Here is a 24,815-nt window from a genome sequence, read left to right on the forward strand (position 1 = left end):
CGCTATTTTTAACAAGTGAATCAAGCAAAGGCCTGGTTTTACTGACCAGCAAGTCCTTAGACCAATGAGTGTCCTGCTTACATCCCACGAACAGCAATGTTTCTCCCTTGACAACCTGTGCAACCAATGAGTGCCCAGCTTACATCCCGCGGACAGCAATGTTTCTCCCTTGACAACCTGTGCAACCAATGAGTGTCCTGCTTACATCCCACGGACAGCAATGTTTCTCCCTTGACAACCCGTGCAACCAATGAGTGTCCTGCTTACATCCCACGGACAGCAATGTTTCTCCCTTAACAACCTGTGCAACATGTCTCATGACCTTGTAACTTCATGCAATGCTTTTGTGGCAGACAGTTGAAGGTTTCACATTAAGTTTATGCACATGGAAGGGTTCATGACCTACCTTGAGCTTAAAAAGGCCTCATTTCATTAGCTTACTAAAACAAGTCACAAGTCACTTTACACCACATGGCAGACATATGTATTCACTGGTGATGGGAGGGTACACAAACTCATGAAGTGTTGACAATGCTTGTGAAGTATCGTTGATGGATACATGGATCATCAGCAAAGCTTGAGGACCACGATAACCAAGGGATATTGGAACAAAAACTGACAATGTCTATCACTCGATACACCACCAAAGCTTGATGATGAGGTTGATGATGCAAGATACAATTGAAAATCTAGTCCTCTGCCTGGTTTCCAATGGTGGATGACGCATCACTCCTAACAACAACAGGACCTAAAGGATACGGGCGATATTGTGGCAGGTTGCTGCTGGTCAAACGTAACTCTTGTCACAGATAAGTGTCTGAATCATCCATTCAGATCAGACCTTAATGATGGCTTCACCACAACAATGTTCAAGTTTAAGGCTTAAGTTTTCACCTGTAATCTACAACATCAGGTCAGCTTCAGGTCAGCCAGTAGCATCACCTCAGTGATGGCATCATTACAACAATGTCACCAGGGCCTAAAAAGTTTCTACCTGTGATCTACAACATCAGGTCAGCTTCAGGTCAGCCAGTAGCATCCCCTCAATGATGGCATCATCACAACAATGTCACCAGGGCCTAAAAAGTTTCTACCTGTATTCTACAACATCAGGTCAGCTTCAGGTCAGCCAGAGCATCACCTCAGTGATGGCATCATTACAACAATGTCACCAGGGCCTAAAAAGTTTCTACCTGTGATCTACAACATCAGGTCAGCTTCAGGTCAGCCAGAGCATCACCTCAGTGATGGCATCATCACAACAATGTCACCAGGGCCTAAGTTTCCACCTGTGATCTACAACATCAGGTCAGCTTCAGGTCAGCCAGAGCATCACCTCAGTGATGGCATCATCACAACAATGTCACCAGGGCCTAAGTTTCCACCTGTGATCTACAACATCAGGTCAGCTTCAGGTCAGCCAGTAGCATCCCCTCAATGTTATTACAACCTCTAAGGTCAACTGCAATCACACAACCATTCTACACTAACGTCTTGATCCGGTCAGTCACCAGTCGTGGCGTCATCACAGGAAGTATCAAAGGTAAGTATCAAAACTATCAACGTTGATGTAGAGAAACTCATGGCCAGGATTAGTTCTCAGATCAAGGTCTGCCTTATCCTCCATTCTGAAACATCAAGAAGACATGTTTAAATAGCAAGAAGGAGACAAGACGTCCACAAAAGTAAACTACATGTACAGTACCCAACACATTCAGCAGCCTGCTTATAAGGTGACTTAAGAACACGAATTTTCCAATTCTGTGTTTGATGATATTGCGCATATATTGGAATGTGAAACATTTTATTGTTGGCAGCAAAGTGGATGATAAAAATACATATACCGAATTGTTTTATCATTTTGTGATTTGAAAGTTGACCATCCTATGATAGAAGAAGAAAAACAACAACCCACAAACAGTCCATTCTGGGTACTTTTGGAATTTGGGAAATACATGAGGAGAAGGCAGTCAATTTTCCTTTTTTCAAATTCCTCAAATGTCATAGACATATAAATATGGTTCTTATCAGTATCGTTAAGAGTGAGTGAGTATGGTTTTAAGCTGCTTTTAGCAATATTCCAGCAAAACCACGACCGGGGGTACCAGAAATGGGCTTCACACATTGTACCCATGTCTGAAATCGAACCCGGGTCTTCGGCGTGACGAGCGTACGCTTTAACCACTACGCTATCCGACCGCCACGTATCAATCATTAAGACTGCCATGGAATGGATATGGGTTAATTAATAGAACAAAGAAATCAGGATCAAATTGTTGTAAGCTGTCCAAGTAGCCAAATTACAGGGATAAGATTATGGTATTTTTCACAACATAGGGATGGTGATTCCAATGAAATAGTAAATTTGTCATCCTTTGGCTTACACATTGTTTCAGTTGCATCAATACATGAATTCATGATCCAGGTACCACAAATGTTGAATAATGTATATATTATCAATCTAATAAACTCTTATTGCCTTTGATGAAGCCTGAAAGCTGGTATTAAGGGTTAATAATGTTGATAATATAAATAGCATATGTGTTAAGGATTAATACTATGTGATATGATTATATGTGATGTGATTTCTACAATGTTTTAACAAGCAAAGATTAATAGCTGCACATGGCATTAGCAAAACATTGTTATGTAACATTTTTCTTGTGTAAATGCTACTACAAATACAATAAAAAGAAACCTATCTCACGAAAGTAAATGTTACTAAAATAAGACAACCCAAAAAAAACCACTGCCGTTTAAATCCCCAACAGAAACAACCTGCAGTGCAGTTTGACAAAGCACTGATATAACGGTAGTCTTACAATTAGGCTTGCAGAACCAGCATGCAATACTTGTATTTAACCTCCAAGTCTCTCAGTCTGGATAAGATTTGGTCTAGCTGTGCTGGTTCATGTAGACTGCACTGCAGCTGATCATAATTTTTCAGTATGAAAAAACAGACAATTTGTGAAACCTGAAGAATTGATGACAATTTGCAATGATAAACATATAAAAGTTATTGGTCTTTCGATTACAATTCAAGAAAATATAATTTTGAAACATTACGTCCAACTGAAATGATAAAAATCTGTATACTTTTTCAAACATCCCTGGTTTTGAGGGCATAATTATATAATTTAAGGTTTCACTGAATTGTTTTTTATACAAACAAAATAACAAATTACATAAAGAATACACCCAAAATAAACATTCACAAAAAAACCATAAAATTAAAAAGTATGTACTAATGAACAACATATATGAAAACAAAGGTGAGTGAAAAAGACTTGAAAAGAACATGACAGATGTGACAGTGATACACTGCAAGACGTGAACCGAAATCAGTCACTGCTAATAACACACTTCATACATTGAGTGAAGTAGAACAATGGCATGAACAATTTCATGTGCAATGACACATTTGATTCACACCTTTGTCAATAGTTGTGTACAAACAACACCATAGAAAGGAAACAGAAAAACATCCATCAAGACCACAGAACAGAGAAGAGAAAGACCCCCTTTACCACAAGACACCAAATATATACTCACTGCATTCATAGTGTCAGAGCAAACAGAACTGAGAGTATCACTTCAACACATGGCATCAGCTGCTTTAATTTTGTTTGTGTGGGGTTAAAAAAGAGAGTAGTATTTCTGTCGTTTTAATAGATATCATCTCAGTTAAATCAGGAAAAACTTCAAGAAAAGTTTGCAATCAAGTCCCTGATCTGAGAGAGTGAATTTGGTTTAACACCACTTGGAACAATATTTCAGTTATATTACAGCATGTCAGGTTCATTTTGAAGGAAAGCCCAAAGCATGTCTTAGACATTTACCATGAGCACAAGTACGGTGCTGACAAACCTAGAAACATAATCAGGGGGAACTGGGATTTGAACCCATGATCATAGGTTTCTGGTGTGCCCAAGGGAAGCAACTCTGCAGTGAACTGTGGTGCCTTCCACGACTGGGAAACCCATACCCAATGTTGATTGTAAGAAACAATATTCTGTCTTGTGTAGGATAGCTATTGTGATCTTGTCATTAATATACAAAATAGTGATTTGAAAAAATGTCTCAGCAACTGGTAAAATGGAGATTTATCCCTTTGTTAAGCTACATTCTGTCCTTCTGGCATGCCTAGAGCAGGGGTGCACGCCCACTGATATTAGTCTAACCCTAGTCTGTCTTACAGACCCTGATATAAATATATCAAAAACAGCCCATGCAAGTCTATAATGTTTGGCAAGTCTAGATTACTGCAGTATCAGGAGAGAGTCTGGGCTCCTATGATATTTTTATTAAGATAATTGAGTGAGTGAGTGAGTTAAGTTGCCGCTTTTAACAGTATTACAGTTATATCGCGGCATGTCAGCTTAATGTAGGAGGAAAGCCAGGAGTGATGCAGGTCTGAGACGTTTACCACTTCGGTGAAACCCACGAGCATGGGTATGGTGCTGACAAACCTAAAAACATAATCGAGGCGAACCGGGATTCGAACCCACAATCATAGGGTTCTGGCGTGCCCAAGGGACGCAACTCTGCACAGCAAATCTAGTGTTAGAAAGTTAGCAATATGACTACACAGCTACATACTGTAAGTATGAACAGATCAGTTAAACAACTGTTTGGGCTGCATGTGTATGTGAAATTATCGCCGCTATTGACAAGCTATGTGCCACTCTGACGCCTACAGCGTGTTACAGCAGCATGCAATGAACATGCATGGAGGGTACAAACCTACACTATCCTCGCCGTGGTTGTCTCCAGCAGATTTCCAAAGCTTAGAGCATGGGAGCAAAAGCAAAGAACATGGGGTTATTGCACACCAACACATCACACCCAGCTAAAGCATTATCACAATTATTTTGAAATGAAATTAATCAAGTGAAGGCCCACATTCTTGTAGAATGTAGACAGGTTATTTTGTAAGAGTGCAAATGGACTTCGTGCCAAGATTTAATCTTTGAGGTTTTAACCAACATTGCCCTTAACTTTCATGTCTTTTACCCATGTTATGCCCATATCAATCAATTACTGGATGTTCTTGTATATTTGTTATGAAAAGATTATTCAAAATTAAGTTATTTAGAAACCTCAATATTCAAAACCAAATGATCCTATTACATTCTCTGAGGCATCTGGTCTGAAATTTAACTTTGCCTTTAACTTTTCACAAACATAATTCATTATGGAAATACATCAACATTTGAAACAAAATTTGTGGATAAACAAAACAACTTTTCTAATTCACCACTTGCCCTATTTTTCACGCTTTTAAGCAAACCGATGATAGTCGTCATGGTTACTTGTTGCTGATATCCGTTCCTTCATTGATGATCTTCACTTAGACTTCATCCACAGTTCACTTTTCTCGATCTTGTTTTTAAGACCCAGTGTCCACTTCAGCTCCGAAATATCATGCTTGTACTGACAATGTGACATACGAGTGCAATTCTCACTTTCAGGATTAAGTAAAAAGGAAGAAATCTTTTTTTCTCTATTCTTCAACTTGTCTTAGATGTATTCCTTTCCATTTGTCATAAACAGTGAAACCCCTTTTATCCAGACAGTACTGTATACAGTAAAGCCCCGTTAATCCAGACAGAACTGTATACACTGAAACCCTGTTGAACCAGACAGTACTTTATATATTACAACCCTGTTAATCCAGACAATGCTGTATACAGTGAAATCCTGTTAATCAAGACTGTACTGCATGTACCCTGTTAAACCATGTTTAACATGATAGTACTGCATACAGAGAAACACTGTTTATTCAGACTGTACTATACACAGTAAAGCCCTGTTAATCCAGACTGTACTGTATATATTACAACCCTGTTAATCCAGACATTACTGTATACACTGAAACCCTGTTGAACCAGACAGTACTTTATATATTACAACCCTGTTAATCCAGACAATGCTGTATACAGTGAAATCCTGTTAATCAAGACTGTACTTCATGTAGTTAAACCCTGTTAAACCATGTTAATCATGATAGTACTGCATACAGAGAAACACTGTTTATTCAGACTGTACTGTATACAGTAAAGCCCTGTTAATCCAGACTGTACTGTATATATTACAACCCTGTTAATCCAGACAGTACTGTATACGGTGAAAACCTACACTGTCCTGGGTAAAACTGCCGACATTTGCTGATTATCCAAACACCAGTATGGAGTAATGTCCCTTTGTGTGTTGACTTCCAAACAGAAATGTCTGGAAGACAGGTTTCCAGAATATCCAAGTTTCACTGTATAGCACTGAGAGGCAGTACATTCTTTTAAAGTCTTCAGAGACTGAAGAATATGCAGAAAGTTAGTGTATGAGGCACCTTGGTGATCAGGTGCATTCAGATTTTCAGATGTTTCTTTTAAATCTAAAACCGTTTAACCTTTTTTATAAAAGTGTATATGCATAAAAAAACATTTATCTTTCTTTCTTAATTGCTTAGAATACAATTTGCAGGAAATAAACTGCTCACAAATCAAGTTTTCTGACATAAGAACATAATTTACCTTTGAAAACAAATGCTCGTTAATTGTAGGCTATAGTATTGTAGTGTGGCTGACTTTGACCATCACATTGTAGGTTATCAAGTCATATGTTCAGACACTGTCACAACTTGGTGCAGGATGGAGAGGTGCAGGATGGAGAGGTGAAAGGGTGAAGTTCAACCCAGATTACAGAACCTGATTAGATTGATTAGATTAAAGAACATCTTATCATGACTGTATTAATATGTATTACATCAGGCAGTAAGGTCAGTAAACTAGCCTCTCTACAGAGCGACTAGAAACCGTCACACAAATTCACAGAAATGTTGACTGAAATGTTTCGTAAAATCTGAATCTTGGATAACTAGGGTAAAACAATTTTGTAATTAGTTCTTGTACAATACTTTTTTTAAAAAATGAAACCAGGTTGATGTCTAATATTTCATTGTGTGGAAAACCTTGTTATACTTTTCTTTTAACCCAGCCCTTCAAAAGGTACATCTGTAATCAAGAAGAGTGTCTCTCTGATGGAATAAGGTGTTGAACTCTCCATGGCTTGTGATTAAAAGTACCTTATTTCCTCTAATAAGCACCCTGGCACTTATTCCTTAAACCCTGAAGGTGTTAATAAATATGCCCAGCAGTAGAGATCTTTCGCTTAATATTTCAACTACAGTGTTGCATAAGTTACATACATTTCATTACATACAATCCAACAACCCACCACTTTTCTTGCATACTACTTTGGACCCCTCACCTTATGGAGGCTGGCGCCTATTAGATATTGAGGGAGCCTTAAACAGAGGAAATATGGTAACTGTTGACACCTACTTTACTGCTGAACAGGATGGTGTTGCGATGGCATGGATTTTATGAAATTAGTGATAAATTCAACTGGGAACAGGAGTTAACCCCCTGACAGTTATTTTGCTCTGGTAAAGGTCCACTGGTTCCAGTCTTTAAACAGAGAAAATTATAGTTGTGTTGCACAGATATATCATAAAATCAATGCAAACGCCTTTGCAAACAGCTTCCTGTTTTATCTATGTGAAGCAAGAACACAAACATTTCTCCAGTCCTGGAGTTCTTTGCTGCATGTTATAGGTTTATATGGAGTACAGATGGTTAGATGGCCCCATGACAGACCAGCCTGTTGGCCTATTCTGTGGCAGTTGGAGCACTGATAGCCCGAGGAAGAACAGCTTTTGGGGTGTCTCAGTGAAGGGATTACAAGCTTCGAGGTAATCATGCTTGAAATTAGGACCAGTGTACTAACCGAGCTCCTTTGTGTCTCAGAAACACCCAGCATACTTTATACATACATCAGAAATGCAGCATGATAGTCAACATTCTCCAATGTGAAATGATCATTTTGTTGTGCTTCAAATCCACATCCAAAACACCCCAAATCAACTTAACCATAGAACTATGAGAACCCCAAAGGTCCAGATGTCATCAATACCAACCGAACTTAACACTGTAAAGCAGAATAGCATGCCTTCTCAAACGACAAAATCCTTTAAGGGAAATGATAACAAAACTTCTGATACTGTTGTAACATTTTTATGTCTGGACTAAGTAAAATTACACATACATTAAGAATGATTGGCACCTGTCTCCAGATGACGACTGCAGTTGACAGATGATGACACATTAGAACGGTAGCACCAGTGCCTCTAGGTACAGACGAAGAGGGCTATGTACAACAGGCCAGGCAGGCAGGTGATATGGACACCGCCCACACACCAGTGGCCATCTGATGCTTCCCTACAGGACAATACATACTGCCAGGTCCTTCTACCAGTGATCGTGGCAAAGCAGGAAAGGTTACACCACAATTACCTCATTGGAAAACAAGTTAGCAAGTATCTGATTGTTACTTGCAAATTAGGCATAATCAATGGCTAATGTACGTATTTCATAAGTAACCAACACATACCTGAAGTACTTGACTGTTTCATGTTATCAATAATTTGAATTAACAAAAACACTGTTGTGAATCATTAATTTACTTTGCAAGCCAAATAACAATATATTGACTCATTAAGCGGTCACATTTTCATACTAGGACAAAACAAGGCCCACAGTTAGAAGTTAGCATTTGTTGTTTGATTATGAGAGTTTCAAATAAGGATAGCATAGTTGTATACTTAATCTCCCATATATAATGAGAATGGCTATGTCATTTTCAAGATTGTACCGGAAGAAATTACAACATAACAGTAGTTCTAATTAAGGGTCAAGTCCTATTTCAGGTGCACATCTATTTATCAGTGCCACTGGTAAAGGACAATCTTCAAGCTCTAACCGACTCTCTATTTACATTGGTTATGTGAAGCTGGTGTATTCTGCATAATATTTAATTAATATTCCTCTGAAAATTCAGTAGCTGATATGGCTAACAGTTCTTACAGAATACTGATGTTTGACCTACTTGGATCACTGATAGAATGACGAGGCTGGCATGTTAACAACTGCTCATGATACAATATGACACTCTGATATTATCCAATAGTTTATACTGAACTCCATCAAACACATTAACCATTATCAGCCATTATCATTACCACCTAAAACAATCTCCATGCATGATGTATTAATTCCAATCAAAACTTCATCGTAGCATCAGTCAGATCTGCAAACTCCAGGTACAAATTTGAAAAGATACAAATACATATTCATTTTAGTTATGTACAAATCAAGAAACTATCAAAATATAAACTTTCAATATGTCCCTAGAAATCTTGTATAAGCAGCAAAGAGAAAAAGAATATTTTACTGGAAATTAGAGATTTATCATTCTAAATTTACATGTCTGAAATCTACACAGGCCTGTTACCATAGTTACAATACATTAACACTCCAACATTCATGAACTGTCAATACTAACAACATTCATTTTTACCCTTATACAGGGATGTGTGAGAAAGTAACTAAACTGTGCATGACGAAAGCCACATGGAAGACATCTCAGGATAGAAAAAGAGCTTATGTAAATATGGATATTATGCAAAATTTAAAATACTGAAATGGTCCCTACACAAGCTAAGTAGTATGCAATAGACAGATAATAAAAAAAGAGATAATTATGTAAGTGTTGACAGAGGGAGATATTTTCATATACCAGTATAATAAAGAAAAAATATATTTTACCACTTTCTAGACATTTACAAGTCAACATATATCACTGGAAATCGTGTATTGCGATACATCCCAAAATAACCAAGACGTGATTGTTGCTGTCAGGTAACTTCCTACACTAAGCCTGTGATTCAATACTTATATAATTAATTTTTCATGGTTTTAATAAAAGAAGCAAGATAAGGATGAAAAACATTCACCATCACTGTAACAAAAAAAATACCACATCGTCAAGAGAGACTGAAAGCAGGGATCATTCACAAACATCTGACGAAGCATGATGAAGAGAAGGCTGTGCATTACATAAATGTCCTTTCTGGCCACCATAGTGTGGGGAATGAAAAGTAAAATATGACAAACCTAAAAAATGAACCTAGGGAGTGATTGTACATCACAAAATCCATATATGTGATACAACTTTGAATATTGGTGCATCAAAATTAAAATCACATGAATTATTCATTTTCTTATGGAAATAATGTCCCTCCTAATCAATGTTGTTTTTAAAAGCAAGAAGACTAAAAGTTGTTACTTATTTCTGGTGGCCAAGATGGGAACAGTTATGCTTAACAATACCCAAAACGGGAGATAATTCATTCATATCAATGGAGACAACTCTTATACACACAATTCCTATACACATGACTTGTGATGGCGATGCAATATGTACAATGGTGATAAGTAAAAGCTAATCTACACAGTGACTGTACATTTTCTACATCTTAAAATAGTGAAAAACAAGTGGAAACACAACCAACAGAATTCCCGGAGATTAACTTTATCAACAAAAGCTGTACAAGACGTTTGATGAGATCTCTATAACATGTTACTATATTGCACCGTCTTGAGAAAGGCTACTAACTAGCCTCTGCAGAAACCACAGCCATCATATCCTGGTGCAGCTACGTGGTAAAGCATCATACCTCAAAACTTATTCCAACTGTATTCAAATTGTGATTCTGCACGACCAAGATTGCATGTCATGAATGACGTGTCCTGTCGCTCTTTCAGCAACACCTACGTATACTGTACTACGCCTACCCTTTGAAGGGGAAAATGCTCCACAATCTAGTGTGTCATTTCAATCCTCGGTCCAGATGTTGTAATCAATGTCACATGTGAAACTGAGACACTGCCTCTGGGTAAATTAGGGCAATCATTATCTTCTAGAATGATACACATAAAATATAATGTACTCAACGGCATTATTGAAGGGTCACCTTGGTATGTAGGATGACAACATGAAGACAAGCGTCAACAGATCGGAATACATTAACAATGTCATTAACAAGTGAAAAACGTGTTTATGCCTATGTCACACTGATTGGATACTTTTATGAAACTGGAAAAATCGACGCGACTATTAAAAACATTGAAATGTGTGATATTGAGGGTGATGGAAAAAGCTACCCAAAATTCACACCAGTGCTATAGCCCATGCATGTGGCATACATGACAAGTGACAGTGTTTCATTTGCGATGCAACTGAACTGCAGTCTGGCAAATTGAAAATGTGACGTCTTTTTCAGATTTATATCTCTGTTGTGCCCCCTCAATAATGCTGCCGAGTATAGATAGGGGACAAACAAAGTGGAAGTGAATTACTTGAGTCAAACAAGCATGGACTGCAATAGGCACGACATCCTTGAACAGATGGCACCCATGACACCTGATCCTAGCATTATTTGGGTGGTAGTATTAATGAAGCTAATCTAATCTAACCCTACAGGATTGGTTTGCAGACGATTCCACTTTCCCTTTGCAATGACAACAAAGGCTAAACAAAGGATTAACTGTTAGGAAAATCACACACACCTATAAGGATATCATACATTCACAAATTTCCCTTCCATATCAACAACCTAGCCAGCTTTGGATAAAACATACCCTAACCTAAAGATGAACATTTGAAGCAATATAATACAATATTCAATATATGGACATCATTTAGAAACACAAAGTAAAGTTTGGATGAAAACTATCACCAGATGAACTTGTTCCAGTAAGGCTGTGGGTTTGTGCTATTACAGGCTGCATAAGTGATCTATGCCTCCATCAAATATTTATACATGGATTTCAATGATAGGTGTTTGCAAATCAACTTTGATGACAACCACAACAATATTGGCCTATTCTACCGTACATCTTAAGATGGTTGAAACAAGACAAGTTTTAGAAAATAAATAAACTACATGAAATTTAGTATAATATGAATATACTCTTATTATTACTATCATTTAAGCTTCAGTACAAAAAGAACGCTTGTCAAAGACAATTGCAGGTGCATACTTCTTTCAAAGAAGCAAACATTTTCGGATCATTTGATAAAATGCTTTTTGACACAACATATGAATTCAAATGTTTAAAGTTGAGACTGAATGCAACGAAATATACAAAATAATATATAAACTGCATGCAAATATATCCAGTGCACCACTGTACAGCAACCATCGATGACAGAGCAATGGACATGACACTGACATGACGTCTACAACAGAACCAGAACATCGAGAAATGCCACTGAGTATCAGGAAACAATGTGCTTCCGGCAAGTTGTATATTGAAGTCTCGTTTCAATGTATCAAGTACATTCACACACAAGGTAACATATTCGTCTATTTCCCTATTCACGTGAAACATATGTTCAATCTGCTCTCTATATTCCCATATTTTGGGTTGCAATACATTACACTGATAAAAATGATTTCTGCAGTTTTTTTTACACACAGTATAGAACAGATCCCAGATTTTCTATCTACTTTAATAAACTAACTTGTAAAGATGAACAGCAAGCTTCAAATATGTTTCAGCTAAAAATTAGGGTAAAAACTCATATGGAAGAAAGCCTCAGGAGAGGCCACACTTTCTGCAATATGATCCTATCCGATATCCTGAAGCTACATAGTCACCTCTCTTGGTGGGATAATGTGTACTAGGAGAGGGATGGGCTCCTCTGTTATCAATGAAATATGATGTAAGAATGCGCCAATATGAAAGTTTGTTGGTCTGACAGTGAAACAATACCTGTACTATAGTTCTTGTGTTTAATACCCACGATTTCCCAGAACATTTACCTGTATGGAGGAGTGTGCATATCATACATGCAAACTGAGACAATGCCCCTCCACCCCCCAATCCCAAGTGAGCATGTTAACACCAGAATAACCATGTTAACAAATATGTAATGAAGTAGGCCAGTCATCATGCTTATTGCACTATTGAGTGTATTTCTGGCTTTAAGTTTTGGATATATTTTGTTAATTTTCTTCAAAATTTCATTCAGTTTTAGTATATTAATTTTGGCTAATCGTATGCGGCCTAATCAACATATTGCAGCAACCCACTGTTACATACAACAAGCATGGTCCTATTCCAGATCTGACTTTGTTTGTTTGTTGTTTAACGCCGTACTGAGCAATATTCCAGCTATAAGACGGTGGTCTGTAAATAATCGAGTCTGGACCAGACAATACGATGATCGACATCATGAGCATTGACCCACGCAATTGGGATACGATGACATGCATCAACCAAGTCATCGAGTTACAGATCTGAGTTTTCAGAGAATTAAAAATATATCTGAATGCCATGATTTGATTTTCAACAGGTCATAGTTGTTGCTATTTGACTATTGACAGTCATTAATTTGCTTTCTATGGATTAAGGCTGTTAACTTTTCGTTTTCACTGATCACAATCTCAAACTAGGACTCTGAAAATATATTCATACACAAAAACTACCAGTGGCAAACATAAGGACTACATTGAAAATGTATTTATATTTCACTATTTTATTGATGGCTATTTTATTCTTGGTACAATAATAATTTCAGACTAACTTTCTTGCTATGATAGCACTGATGTTATGATTGTGGGTATAACATCAAACTGAATCACTGGATCGCAAGACAAAATCACACTTCAAGTTGACTGCTACTTCCTAGGTTAGTTCAGGAGAAAATCAAACTTGATGATATTGATCACTGCGTTTAGAAAAATATGTGAGGTGAAACACAATTTATGTTTTCAACAACAGTGTCTAGCACTTTTATTACAAAGTGTACAGTTACAATTATGTTCTGTAAAAACATGCTCTCACCTGGAGAAAAACTGTGTACGAGTAGTTATTGATTGTACACTGTATACAAAAAATCATTTCCTAAAAAAAAATCTACACCAAAATGAGTGATGTACATTATACTCAGTATTATGTGCAGTATACACAATAAAATACAATGATTAAATAATTTTTTATGTCTACTATTTTAAAGAAACATCCACAGCAAAATGTATACCGCAGTACAAGCTGAATGAGGCGAATGGAATTTCAGAATTTAGACAAACATCAGGGACTAAGTGCCTTTGGCAGGCAAATTGGGAAAAAATGTTAGTTTGTTCAAAATTACTATTTTAAATTATTTTCAGAGATATTTTAACATTGCATTCAATATAATAATGTAAAACTAACCCACTTCCAATTTCCTGGGCTTGCAATCAGTGGAATTCACCTCGTCCAAGCCATGAGTTATAACTATATTTACATGAAACAGGAAAATGTATTATTCGCATTTGGGAATATTTAATGCAAATTTGTGCTAACTTTGGGCCAATTATCGGCCTCTGAGCAGGTCTAGATAAATCCTTGAACATTCTCTTCCTATGCGGGATAAGGATCGTGCTGATTCTTGACACCCCCTACTATAACCAATGCCCATAGTTCTGACAAGACACATCCTTACTTCTGTATGTGACAGTAGATGAACTGGATTTTGAGGACCAGAAAGAGATTCCACTTAAGGGGGTTGGCCTATATAAAGGTTAGACTTTCATGAAACTATTTTTCTATCATTAAAAAATAACATTGTATCGCTCCAGGTGAACAAACAAGAGATAAACTTTGTCAATGAAAATGTGCTATTGAACATCACTAAACACAATGACATACCATTTCAATTTTATTTCTTGTTAGGCTAGGCAATGTTTCTATTCGCAGGGATACAAATACATGTGTATTTATACTATTTGTCTTCTGAACTAAACTGGAAATAGCAATCAGTTGTACACATGTTTGCTCTCAAATTACAGGTGATTAAGTTAAAATATAGCCAATATCCAATAATATAACTGTGTACATATACCTATGTATCAATACTGTTCTTAGATATGTTTGATAAGAAAACACAGAATGGATATTAATACAGCATGCTTCTTCCATGTGTTCCCCCTTGCTGCACAATATAAGGAGAACATAATTCCAAACAAAACTGAGAAGAATGGTACGTCATTCCATGAGAAATATACAGTAATTGTGAGATAGACACAGGAATTGTGTTTGAGCTTTGTACCCAATCCTTTCTCAATACTGAAGAAAATGAGACAAGAATTTCAAAACCAAATCAAAGCACAAACTGGCAAGAGCAGCAGAAAAAACAAATGAAAATATTTAAACGCTACAGTCATTGTAATAAAGAAGTTATATATCCATAGAACTATATGCCTTGTTCGTGTCTATATATCAACAACAGCATCTATTTAAAGAAATTTCAAGACAATTTGGGATAAATAAACTTTAGGGATTTTTGCACAGTGTTCCCTTTTCCATTAACACACTGAACTGAACAATCTCATCAAAATCAGATCATTTACTCCAGTATGATGCCTCTCTGCATAATGATCTGAAGACACCTCCTTAGGTCACGTCAGGTTAACACTTTCATCAGCATATAACAACTGAGGCTTATAAATTCTCAGTACAAGTGAGCAAAGCATTCAGACAAATTCTAGTCATGCTTGGCTTATATTTTTTTAGAAGAATTGGTCCTCAGGCAATGGGCTTTGAAAATATACTGCTGGCAGGCAGTTTTTTCTGTTTGTTTTTTGTTTTGGTTGTTCAAACTAGTATGTAACCAAATAAACAGTTGTGTACAATTAACCTGGGAAAGGGCCTCCCTATATAAATGTACTCCTTGATGAGTAAAATACTTGAATACAGTATTTGAGTACCATCAGGCTACCAGTGTGTGCATAATGCATGCATACAATGAGCTTTGATTTTTTTTCACAATGCAAAGAAATAAAAACTAAACGTGCGGCAGACTTCATGATGATACGTGTGTGTGTGTGTGTGCGTGTGCGTGTGCGTGTGTGCGTATGCGTATGCGTGTGCGCGTGCGCGCGTGTGTGTGTGCGCCTGAGAACCAAGACTATTTTTTTTAGCCCTATTGTCTTGTTGTGGGCATGTACACATCCTGCTATTATTAAGCAATATGGCTTCCACACCCCAAAAAGGGTGTACTTTCGTGGCTATTGTTTTGTGTTCTGTTGGGTATTTTGTTTTGCTAAGATGGAATTTCGGAACTGAAGTAGTAAAGTAAGGAAGCCAAATCGTTTTAGAAAGCTGACATCTGATGGCTCAAGAATCCATGCATCCTTCATTTAGATTTGGCTGTCGTTGGTGGGTTTGTTGTTTAACGCCGCACTCACCAATATTCCAGCTTTATGACGGCCGTCTGCAAATAATCGAGTCTGGACCAGTCAATCCAGTGATTAATATCATGAGCATCGATCCACGCAATTAGGATCAATGACATGCATCAACCAAGTCAGCGAGCCTTACCACCCGATCCCGTTAGTCGCCTCTTACGACAAGCAGGCTGTCAAACATAGCTCAGGATTCAGCAGACGTGACCTTCTATGGAGGTGTTCTCAGATCTTCCAAGCATAGAGGAATCATATGGGAGTAAAAGGTCTTATAATAACGAGGATTGTGAATTGAATAGCACTGAAGTGAACCCTTGCAGGGTTTCAATGTCAGAGGCTATTTGAGATAAAAGAAAGAACATATTTACTTTTTGTGGTATAACATATTTTAATATGGCTGTGTAACTTAGTGAATGAGTGGCCTTTGCAAAATAATCTGATTTGCATTAAATACATATGTATTGCCATCTCAAATTGATTCTCTAACTTTTACTATAAACTTGAGGCTGAAAGTGACAAGTAATGGGTTCTTTGGCGAGGACAAGTGATACACCTGTCTTTGGGTGTGACAAAATGTGCCCCTCAGTTCTTACGTGCTGTAGCAATAAAACAGTCATTCTGGGAGGTCCTAGGGAGACGCCTGAGAACCTGTGTCACTACAATCTCATTAAAATCAGGTGTTAGTGCTCGGAGGACATCAGATTGTAAGTCACGACAGGACAACATTTTGAGAACTTTGACCGACCAATGAAATGACCAACAGGAAGTCGACATTTGCCAATCAGAAAGCAGCTTTCTGAGGCTTTATGGCACTAGTTTAAAAATGGTAACTTCCATTCACGACTACATTTGAAATTTCTTTGACAAACTTATTGATTCAAAATTTGAAAACTGAACAAAGAAAATACTGGATTGTTTGACAGGTATCGGAGATTGTATGGCAGTACTACCCAAGGGCTATGGAAATGGAAAAGTCTGATCCATTTCAAATGTTTATTTTACTGTGGTTGGGTATGCCTCGTGTTGACCTTTCAATCTGACTGGTCGGATCGGTGCGCCCTGTAATGGGATGTCCTCAGATCTTTGTGTAGCAGTAGGGAGCACAAAGAGATGCTGATTTTAATGAGATTGGCGTGACTATGAAACAACATAAATCCTTCTGCCTTCCTATCACTTACACAGCAACTGTATTCAAAATAATGTATTACTGAGGTAATTCACACACTGTAATCTCGCATGATCAGTATATATATATATATATAAATCCTATTGTAACCATAGTTAAACCCTGATACGTCTTTAACACAGTCTGTGCCAAGGGCCTGCGACGTATCCGGTGAGTTCATTCAACTGAATACATTTTCAGACTTGTGCTTCAGACAAAGAGCTAGAGAAGCAAACTGGTTACAGAATTATCAGCCTACTAAGGTTAGGTGTTCACATGTAACACACTGTGTCTTCCCAAAAGTCAGGATACAAACGTCAAGTTTGTTTTATCAGAAAGCAACCGCCTTCCCTTTGTGATTGTTCATTGCAAGGTTTTGGCAAATGTTGTGAATATCATCATGTTGGACATACATGTATTTCCAATAAAGCAGAAAGGCACAATAGTCAACAGATTGTCCTGGGAACAGTGAGTGAGTGAGTGAGTTGGATCTAATGCCGCTTAGAACAGTATTTCGGTTATATCCTGGCATGTGACAGGAAAGCCCATGCATACCTTACATGTTTTCCCATGAGCATGGGTATGGTTCTGACAAATCAAGGATATTAAAAAGGGTGAATCTTGGATTTGAACCCATGATCATCAGATTCTGGCATGCCTAAGAGAACAAGTCTGCAAAACATATTGTGACACTGTCCTAGGAAAAACATTGTTTAGTTGAAGATATGACAGTAAACACAGAACTTGGAACAAACAATATCTTGTCTTATAGGAATCAGAAAACAAACAGTTTGTGCAAAAAAAGGATATCACCTGTAACAAACATTTGTCTCAACAGTAACCAGCGATGATTTCATTACATCATAAACCTAGCCGACACCTTATTCCAGAAAGGCAGTGGCAATAAGCAGAAGAAATACAAGTTTGTGACTGTTATCTCTTGATGCCACTTTGATCAAGGGCAACACCTGCTCCTGATTGACAACAAAAGAACAGCTTAATGTTAAGGAACATTTTGGCAAAATGGAATACCTATCCCCAGATACATGTAATGTTGAGGGTCCTGGCTTGTGACTCCAAATGATGGTGATACTAGTGTGTCACTAGCTTGTTGAAGAATACACATAAACCTGTACACATTTGATCAATGAGTTACATTCAAACACACTAGAAACAAAGTCAAGGGGATCACCCATGAAAATATTCCCAACTCTGACGATTACATCCTCTGTCAAAACAAAGTCAAACCATAGTGAAAGTAGGCTGGAAATTACTATGTTACATCTACATTACTGTGAAGTCCATAGGTCGAAACCACAGCTCATGAAACCCCAGTGCAAAGATAACCTAGATAAGTACTGGATGAAGATGAAGCCACAAGGTCCCAGTGTGAAGGAGATGGTTTCCAATGATGTGACATTAAACAAAACAAGGAATTGAAAATGACAAAAAATAAATAGGTACAAAAATAGTCTTTCTTCTGAAATCAATGTGGACCACTATTTGACCAATTACAACACAAACACAGAAATACTGCTTAAGTAAAATCTAAATGTAAACATCCAGGCTAAAACTGTAAGTTTGCAAAACGGCATGACGTTACCATGCTAAACAAAAGGAAGGAGGCACTGTGCTATCAAGGATGTTCCTGGATGTTTCCAAGTATGCTACAAATGACTAGACTGGTGTGAAGCAAATCCTGTGATGAGCAAAGACAACAACACATACAATACCAGTTACTGTATGCCATGCAAAACACAACATTGTCTTACAGGAAAGGAGGATGATGACAGCAAATTATGTCCTTTATGATGAGAATAAGGATTTCAGAGTAAGTCATGAGGTGTCCCTTTAAAAACAAGTTTCATGAATAGTGGGATTTCTCCATATCACAACATTGATTAAGATTGACAAACACATTACATGAAATGTTGGTTTTGTTTGATAGCACTATAACATGGGACTGAAATTGTTTTTTTCACTATGGAACTGCTTTGAGAGTTCTAGGTCAATATTTTCATAACACATTCTGACAAAGATCGATGTAGCAAAGAATGTATAGGTAAAAAAAACAACTTAAAAATGTAGCAAAGATTTTGTTTTAATCAGTTAATAGCTAGGACAAAGGTAATGTACCAAACATATGTTAGATATCTCCCGTGGAAAGCACATGGCAACGTTTGAGATTAGTGCAATGTGGGTTGAAGCAACAATACATGTCTTTAACCAATGAACCATGGTAATTAGTGGATGAGGTCCCAATAAAACAGTCAGGGATAAACAGACATGTAAGTCAAAATATGAAAGTAAAAACAGGCCAAATTGCGACAAAATTGGTATCAATAAAATACTTGTGAGTCATTTTAAAGGCAGTGCTACCTTCAAGACAACAGAGTTCAATGGGACCGACCCCTCATTTAGATCTATACTTCCATATTTTACAACGGTCCAAAAGATGCCTTACTGATAAAACACACACAGACATACATCCATATGTTCTGAAATTTGTAAATCATAATAATAATCAGCATAAATCTTATAAAGAGTGATTAAAGTAAAATCAAAAGCATTAATTATGTAGTGCGATCATTCATGTGAAAACAGCTACAATACTTATTCAACAGATTACAGGTCACAGCATTGGTAGCATCACTCTCAAGTCAAATATATCTGTTAAAATGTTGAAGCAATTCACATTCTTTAGGAATATCTAGCTACCACTCAGCTATAATCATGTAATTAATTGAAAGTAAACCAAGAAACTACGCTTCGTTACATTACATACATAGATTGCAAAAAATAGTCAAGTAAATCCTTTGATAGAAATCGACAAGTCAATTTGAATTGTTTCAAGTAACAATTCTCAGTTACATCACAGATGCTTTTAAGAGAAGTTGACCCCTCTGATTAAATGTGATGTAAAATCAACTTCTAAACCCATACATTTATTCTCAATCTTTACATAGCCGGTATGTACATGCACATTGGTTTCAAACCTTTCTCCACACTCATCAATTGGAGGAGCTCAAGACAGGTGCTATCACTTGAAGCACAGCCTGACTCACAGAAACTTTCACCCACTGCTAATTTCTTGGTTTACTGAACTGATCAAATAATGGCAATAATGAAGATTATCAATGAATCAGATTATGTCATATTCTACCCGCTCAGTCTGATAAATGGCTGCACGATAACTGTACCTATCAGAAAGACTACGCTGCACTGGCTTGGCTGGGGTGGAGAAGATAGGGACAGTTGGTGCCCGGGGGACATCACTTGCCACGCCTACTTCCTCATCTTCCCCAATGGCAGTCTCGACAAGAGAAGGTTCAAGCTCGGGAAAGCTTGTCATTTTGGCTTGAAGGAGATACACGTAAGTTTTGTATCTTTTAAGCTGAAAGGAACAGATGATGAGTGTGAAGATACTGTGTGAAATGTGAAGGCAAGAATATGTAAACAACAACAATCATGCCGAGGGACAACATTAATGAAGTCAAAGCTTAGCAAACCCAAACAAACAAATCCCGTGAGTGCTTGGCTTGCAAGTCACATGACCCAGATCCAGCAATATCACGGCGAGGGACACCAGAAATGGGCTTCACACATTGTACCCAAATCAGGAATCGAACCCGGGTCTTCAGTGTGACAAGCGGACGCTTTAACCACTAGGCTACCCGACCGCCCCCTTTTACTCACAGAAAATTCAACCATTGTAGATTGTACCAACCCAGATATAAAAAAAAGGCTCCATATTAAATTGTTTATTTCTTTAAATTAATTAGTAAGTATTTTGCTTTTACTCTTTAAAAAATCTACTTGACAGAGGTATGTAAAAAGTCTTACAGGGCGATAGAACACATGATCTTATGAATTCCACTTGTCTAACATTGCCACTAATCACAGAAAGCAACATACCTCAAATTCGAGGTAGTTTTCCTTATCAAGGTAGTCTTGTATGACCCTGACCTTGGCCCCCTTCTCTGGGGCCATGGCTCGGTGTTGGTGAAGGTCTTGCTCCAGGCTGTTCACATGGTCCTCATGGGTCAGCAGCTGGTCCTTCTGCAGGGAGGAGGTCAGGGGTAACAGGTTTAACGTCGCAAATCTATTTCACTCATACAGTGATGTGCATGCACATGTGTGACAACTTGTACTAGTCCAAACTTATGCTTGTTTTATAGTGCTAGCCCACAGAAGTACTAAGCGGTAGTTCAACTCAGTCACATGATACTCCCAGCCAGTCAATCCTTGCTTTATCCCCTTCATGCCAAGTGGTAGGCAGGGTAAACAATGCCATCTCTTACCACCTGGTGGTATGATGCAGCCAGGGATGAAACCTCGGACCTTCCGCTCTCTGGGAAAACCTACACCTCTGAAGCAGTTTGACATAAGAGGAGAAGAGAAGAAGGCTGGGCAGGAGGGCAGGGGAGGGCAGGGGAGGGCAGGGGAGGGGAGGGCAAGGCAGGGCAGGGCAGGGCAGGGCAGGGCAGGGCAGGGCAGGGCAGGGCAGGGGAGAGAAACCTCCTTCAATGGACATAGGTCTACTTTCACAGGTCCACTTTCACCCAATTCAAATTCAAGATAACAGGATGTGTGTCTTTATTCTAAGGCACTGACGTATTTCTGCACTGTAACAGTTAGCAACTAGACCAAAAGTGTCTTGGTTCACAGGTGCTGCCAATTTGGGAAAATACCACTAAACAGTGTTCAAAATTAAGCAAGAAAGTTTAGAGGCTCTTCTAATAACCCTAATGTTGAAAGGTAAAGATTTTGGGAAACCTAGATTCAAGGACCCAAAGACACCCCAGCCTTTTAATTTTGGTCCCTGGGTGAATATTTCACCTTTAATAACGAATGGCTGAAACTCAATTTCTATTATTTCTTCAGCCTTATGGATATCAAACAATGCATTTATACCAACTGTCACTACAATCATTTCAACTGCAGTACAAGAAGATGATTCACAGATATTTCAAGGACTTCGAAAAGAGTGCAATGATGTTTCAGCTACCACATACCATATTATGCCTAGTGTAGCAGGATGACAGTAGAGGGCGCTGGAACCTGGTCTTGGAGCCACACCCTCCAGGGAGTGGGGGAGCAGAGAACGTGGAAGCAACCATGTTAATAGTATCAATCCACTCTTGCAATTCTTTACTGTCACTGCAACATATGGAAAACAACTCAAATATTGTCTTAACCTCCTTATCCAAACCATCTTAAATTTGTATTCACATGTGGAATATCCAATACATATCGGCACTTCGGTGAAACCCGGGGGCACAGATATGTTGCTGACAAACCTAGAAACACTATCAGAGCGAACTGTGATTTGAACCAATGATCATAGGTTGCTGCATAGTGAAAAGTGGTGCCTTATACGAATGGACCACAAATACAACATGGCATTTTCAGTGCAAATTTAAAATTAGAATACGCAATAATAGGTTACAGGATGCCTGCGGGAAGCAGTTCTGCACAGCAAATTAGACAAAGGGATCACGTGTGCCTCCTGAGTGCACAGAATCAGCCATGTCACATAGTAACCACACAGTTAGTCTGTTAGGGTGTGGGTAATGGGGGAGCTTTTTTATTTGGGAATCCAAGCTGGGAGACATGACTGACCTTGTCTGGAAGAGGTACTCGCACCAGTCAGCTGTCTGCAGCCGGAACACGTGCTGTTTCTTGGTGTAGTCTGTGGCCTTGGTGGCCAGGGAGTGGTGGATGCGGATTGAGTTGTTGGCGCTCTCCACGAAGCCCCCCTTCTTCAGCTGATGCTCGTCCTTGTACAGGTACAGGATCATGTCCCTCAGCACAGCACAGAACATCTTCCAGCCTCGCTTACCCATGGGGGCTGGACACAGAACAATATCAGGTTAATAACAAGCTACATTCAGATGCTTATTGATGTCATGGGTTTATAGAGCTTTCATTTGCTGGGTCACATTAAAAATACTATATTCCTGGCTCATACTTTGACATTCATTAACAATAGTTTTAGATCACTTTGTGGAACAGGACCCTTAGTGTACCTGGCAGGGTAAATTTGTAAAAATTAGTGCCACTGCACTGTAGCTCACCTGGATATGTAATCAAATGTTTGAAACACAGCCACTGAACAAAACTTGCTGTCAGCATTGATACTTAAGTATTTAAGTTCAACTCTTTCACTCTGACAATTTCAGAGGATAAGAGTATGCAAGGCAAATATGCATTTCGAGAGAATTTAACAACGAAACAAAATAAAAAAATGACAATATTGACAACAAAAAAGCTAGGTCTTGTGTGCTAAATTTAATTACATTCTGTACAAAAATGACCTAAAAACTGGATCTGGATCGGTTCCATTTTGAATATTGGATTCAGATATTTTGAAAGAAAGTGTCTGGGAAACGGTCATAAGAAGTTTCCATCAAAGTGTAAAGGTAAAAATTTCACAATTTCATTGTCCCTGTAGAGTAATGTTTTTGACAGACAATGCAAGACTTACAATGCACTATAGACAAATTGCCCACGACATAAGCTCACTTGACTCAAAGTCTGAGGTTTGAGGTTTGAACTTTTCACTCTGTCCACCTTGGCACTAATACCATGAAAAGAATGTATTTTTTAGAGTCAACATTTTCTTTTAATACTAATTGCTGAATTACAAGTTCAGAACAAAATTTCCCAATTACTCAGTCGGCATGTAAATGAGAGTGACAAGTATGCCGGCTTGGTCACATGTTTCCGGTGCGCAGGTGCTAACCAGGGGTGCCTCTGGGAAAGCTGTTTATTTCTGTTCTCCGGGAACGGTCCCGAAAATGTCCACCTTTCGGAAATGAGTTGTGATAAAATTAGTAGGACTAAGGATAAGGTAAACCAAATGTGATGGAACATTACTTTTTAGTTAATAAATAAGTAAAGTATATCGTTGAAACTCAAAGAAAAGGAAGGTTCTTTGTTATTATATCAAAAAGACAGGAAATTTGCATTTGTTGTATCGGGATAAGAAATTAATATATGATACACTTGCCATGAACACCATTAGTGCTGTTCAGTGGCATAAAAAGGACTTGATACAGACACAAACTCTAAAAGGACAGTGAGTGAGTGAGTTTGTTTTAATGCTGTTTTGAACAGTATGAAGTAATATCATGGAATGCCAAGTGTTGCAAGTCTTAGACGTTTACCCACAAGCAAGGGTATGGTGTTGACAAACATGAAACCCTTGATCACAGGTATCTGATATGCCTGATGGATTCAACTTAATGTTGACCAGCAAGTTAACTTGTTTCAATGCACAATGATGACATGCACTTACTTCTTCTGCCATCCATATCTTTGCAGCACTTCCTCATCACATAGCCTTTCTTGTACTCCGTTGTCTTATTCGGGTCAGGAGTCTGTGACATGAGATCAATAACATTCATGAGAAGGCACTCATTTGCTTATTCAATACACAATTCGTGCATAATAGTAATGAATATTTTCTTGGAACTAGAAAAAAGGTGGACTTATTAATTAGTTAATTTTAGTTTTTTT

At 38.0% G+C, this 24,815-nt stretch overlaps 1 protein-coding gene across 1 annotated transcript in view; it reads right to left on the reverse strand.

The window, feature by feature from the left end:
- Nucleotides 1-1,152: 1,152 nt before the first annotated feature.
- The window catches only part of LOC124137927 (PH and SEC7 domain-containing protein 4-like), a 36,156-nt gene continuing 12,493 nt past the window's right edge, over nucleotides 1,153-24,815 (reverse strand). Inside the window, exons 7-12 of the mRNA XM_046504374.2 lie at nucleotides 24,595-24,676; nucleotides 22,917-23,145; nucleotides 22,310-22,454; nucleotides 21,210-21,353; nucleotides 20,495-20,688; nucleotides 1,153-1,628 (exon numbers count right to left, since the gene is read on the reverse strand). Coding sequence (XP_046360330.1) covers nucleotides 1,538-1,628; nucleotides 20,495-20,688; nucleotides 21,210-21,353; nucleotides 22,310-22,454; nucleotides 22,917-23,145; nucleotides 24,595-24,676 — 885 coding nt within the window. The 3' untranslated portion in view covers nucleotides 1,153-1,537. The remainder of the gene's footprint in view (nucleotides 1,629-20,494; nucleotides 20,689-21,209; nucleotides 21,354-22,309; nucleotides 22,455-22,916; nucleotides 23,146-24,594; nucleotides 24,677-24,815) is intronic.

This window comes from Haliotis rufescens, unplaced genomic scaffold (assembly GCF_023055435.1).
Source record: "Haliotis rufescens isolate VD_foot unplaced genomic scaffold, xgHalRufe1.0.p SCAF_20, whole genome shotgun sequence".
NCBI classification, from domain to species: Eukaryota; Metazoa; Mollusca; class Gastropoda; order Lepetellida; family Haliotidae; genus Haliotis; species Haliotis rufescens.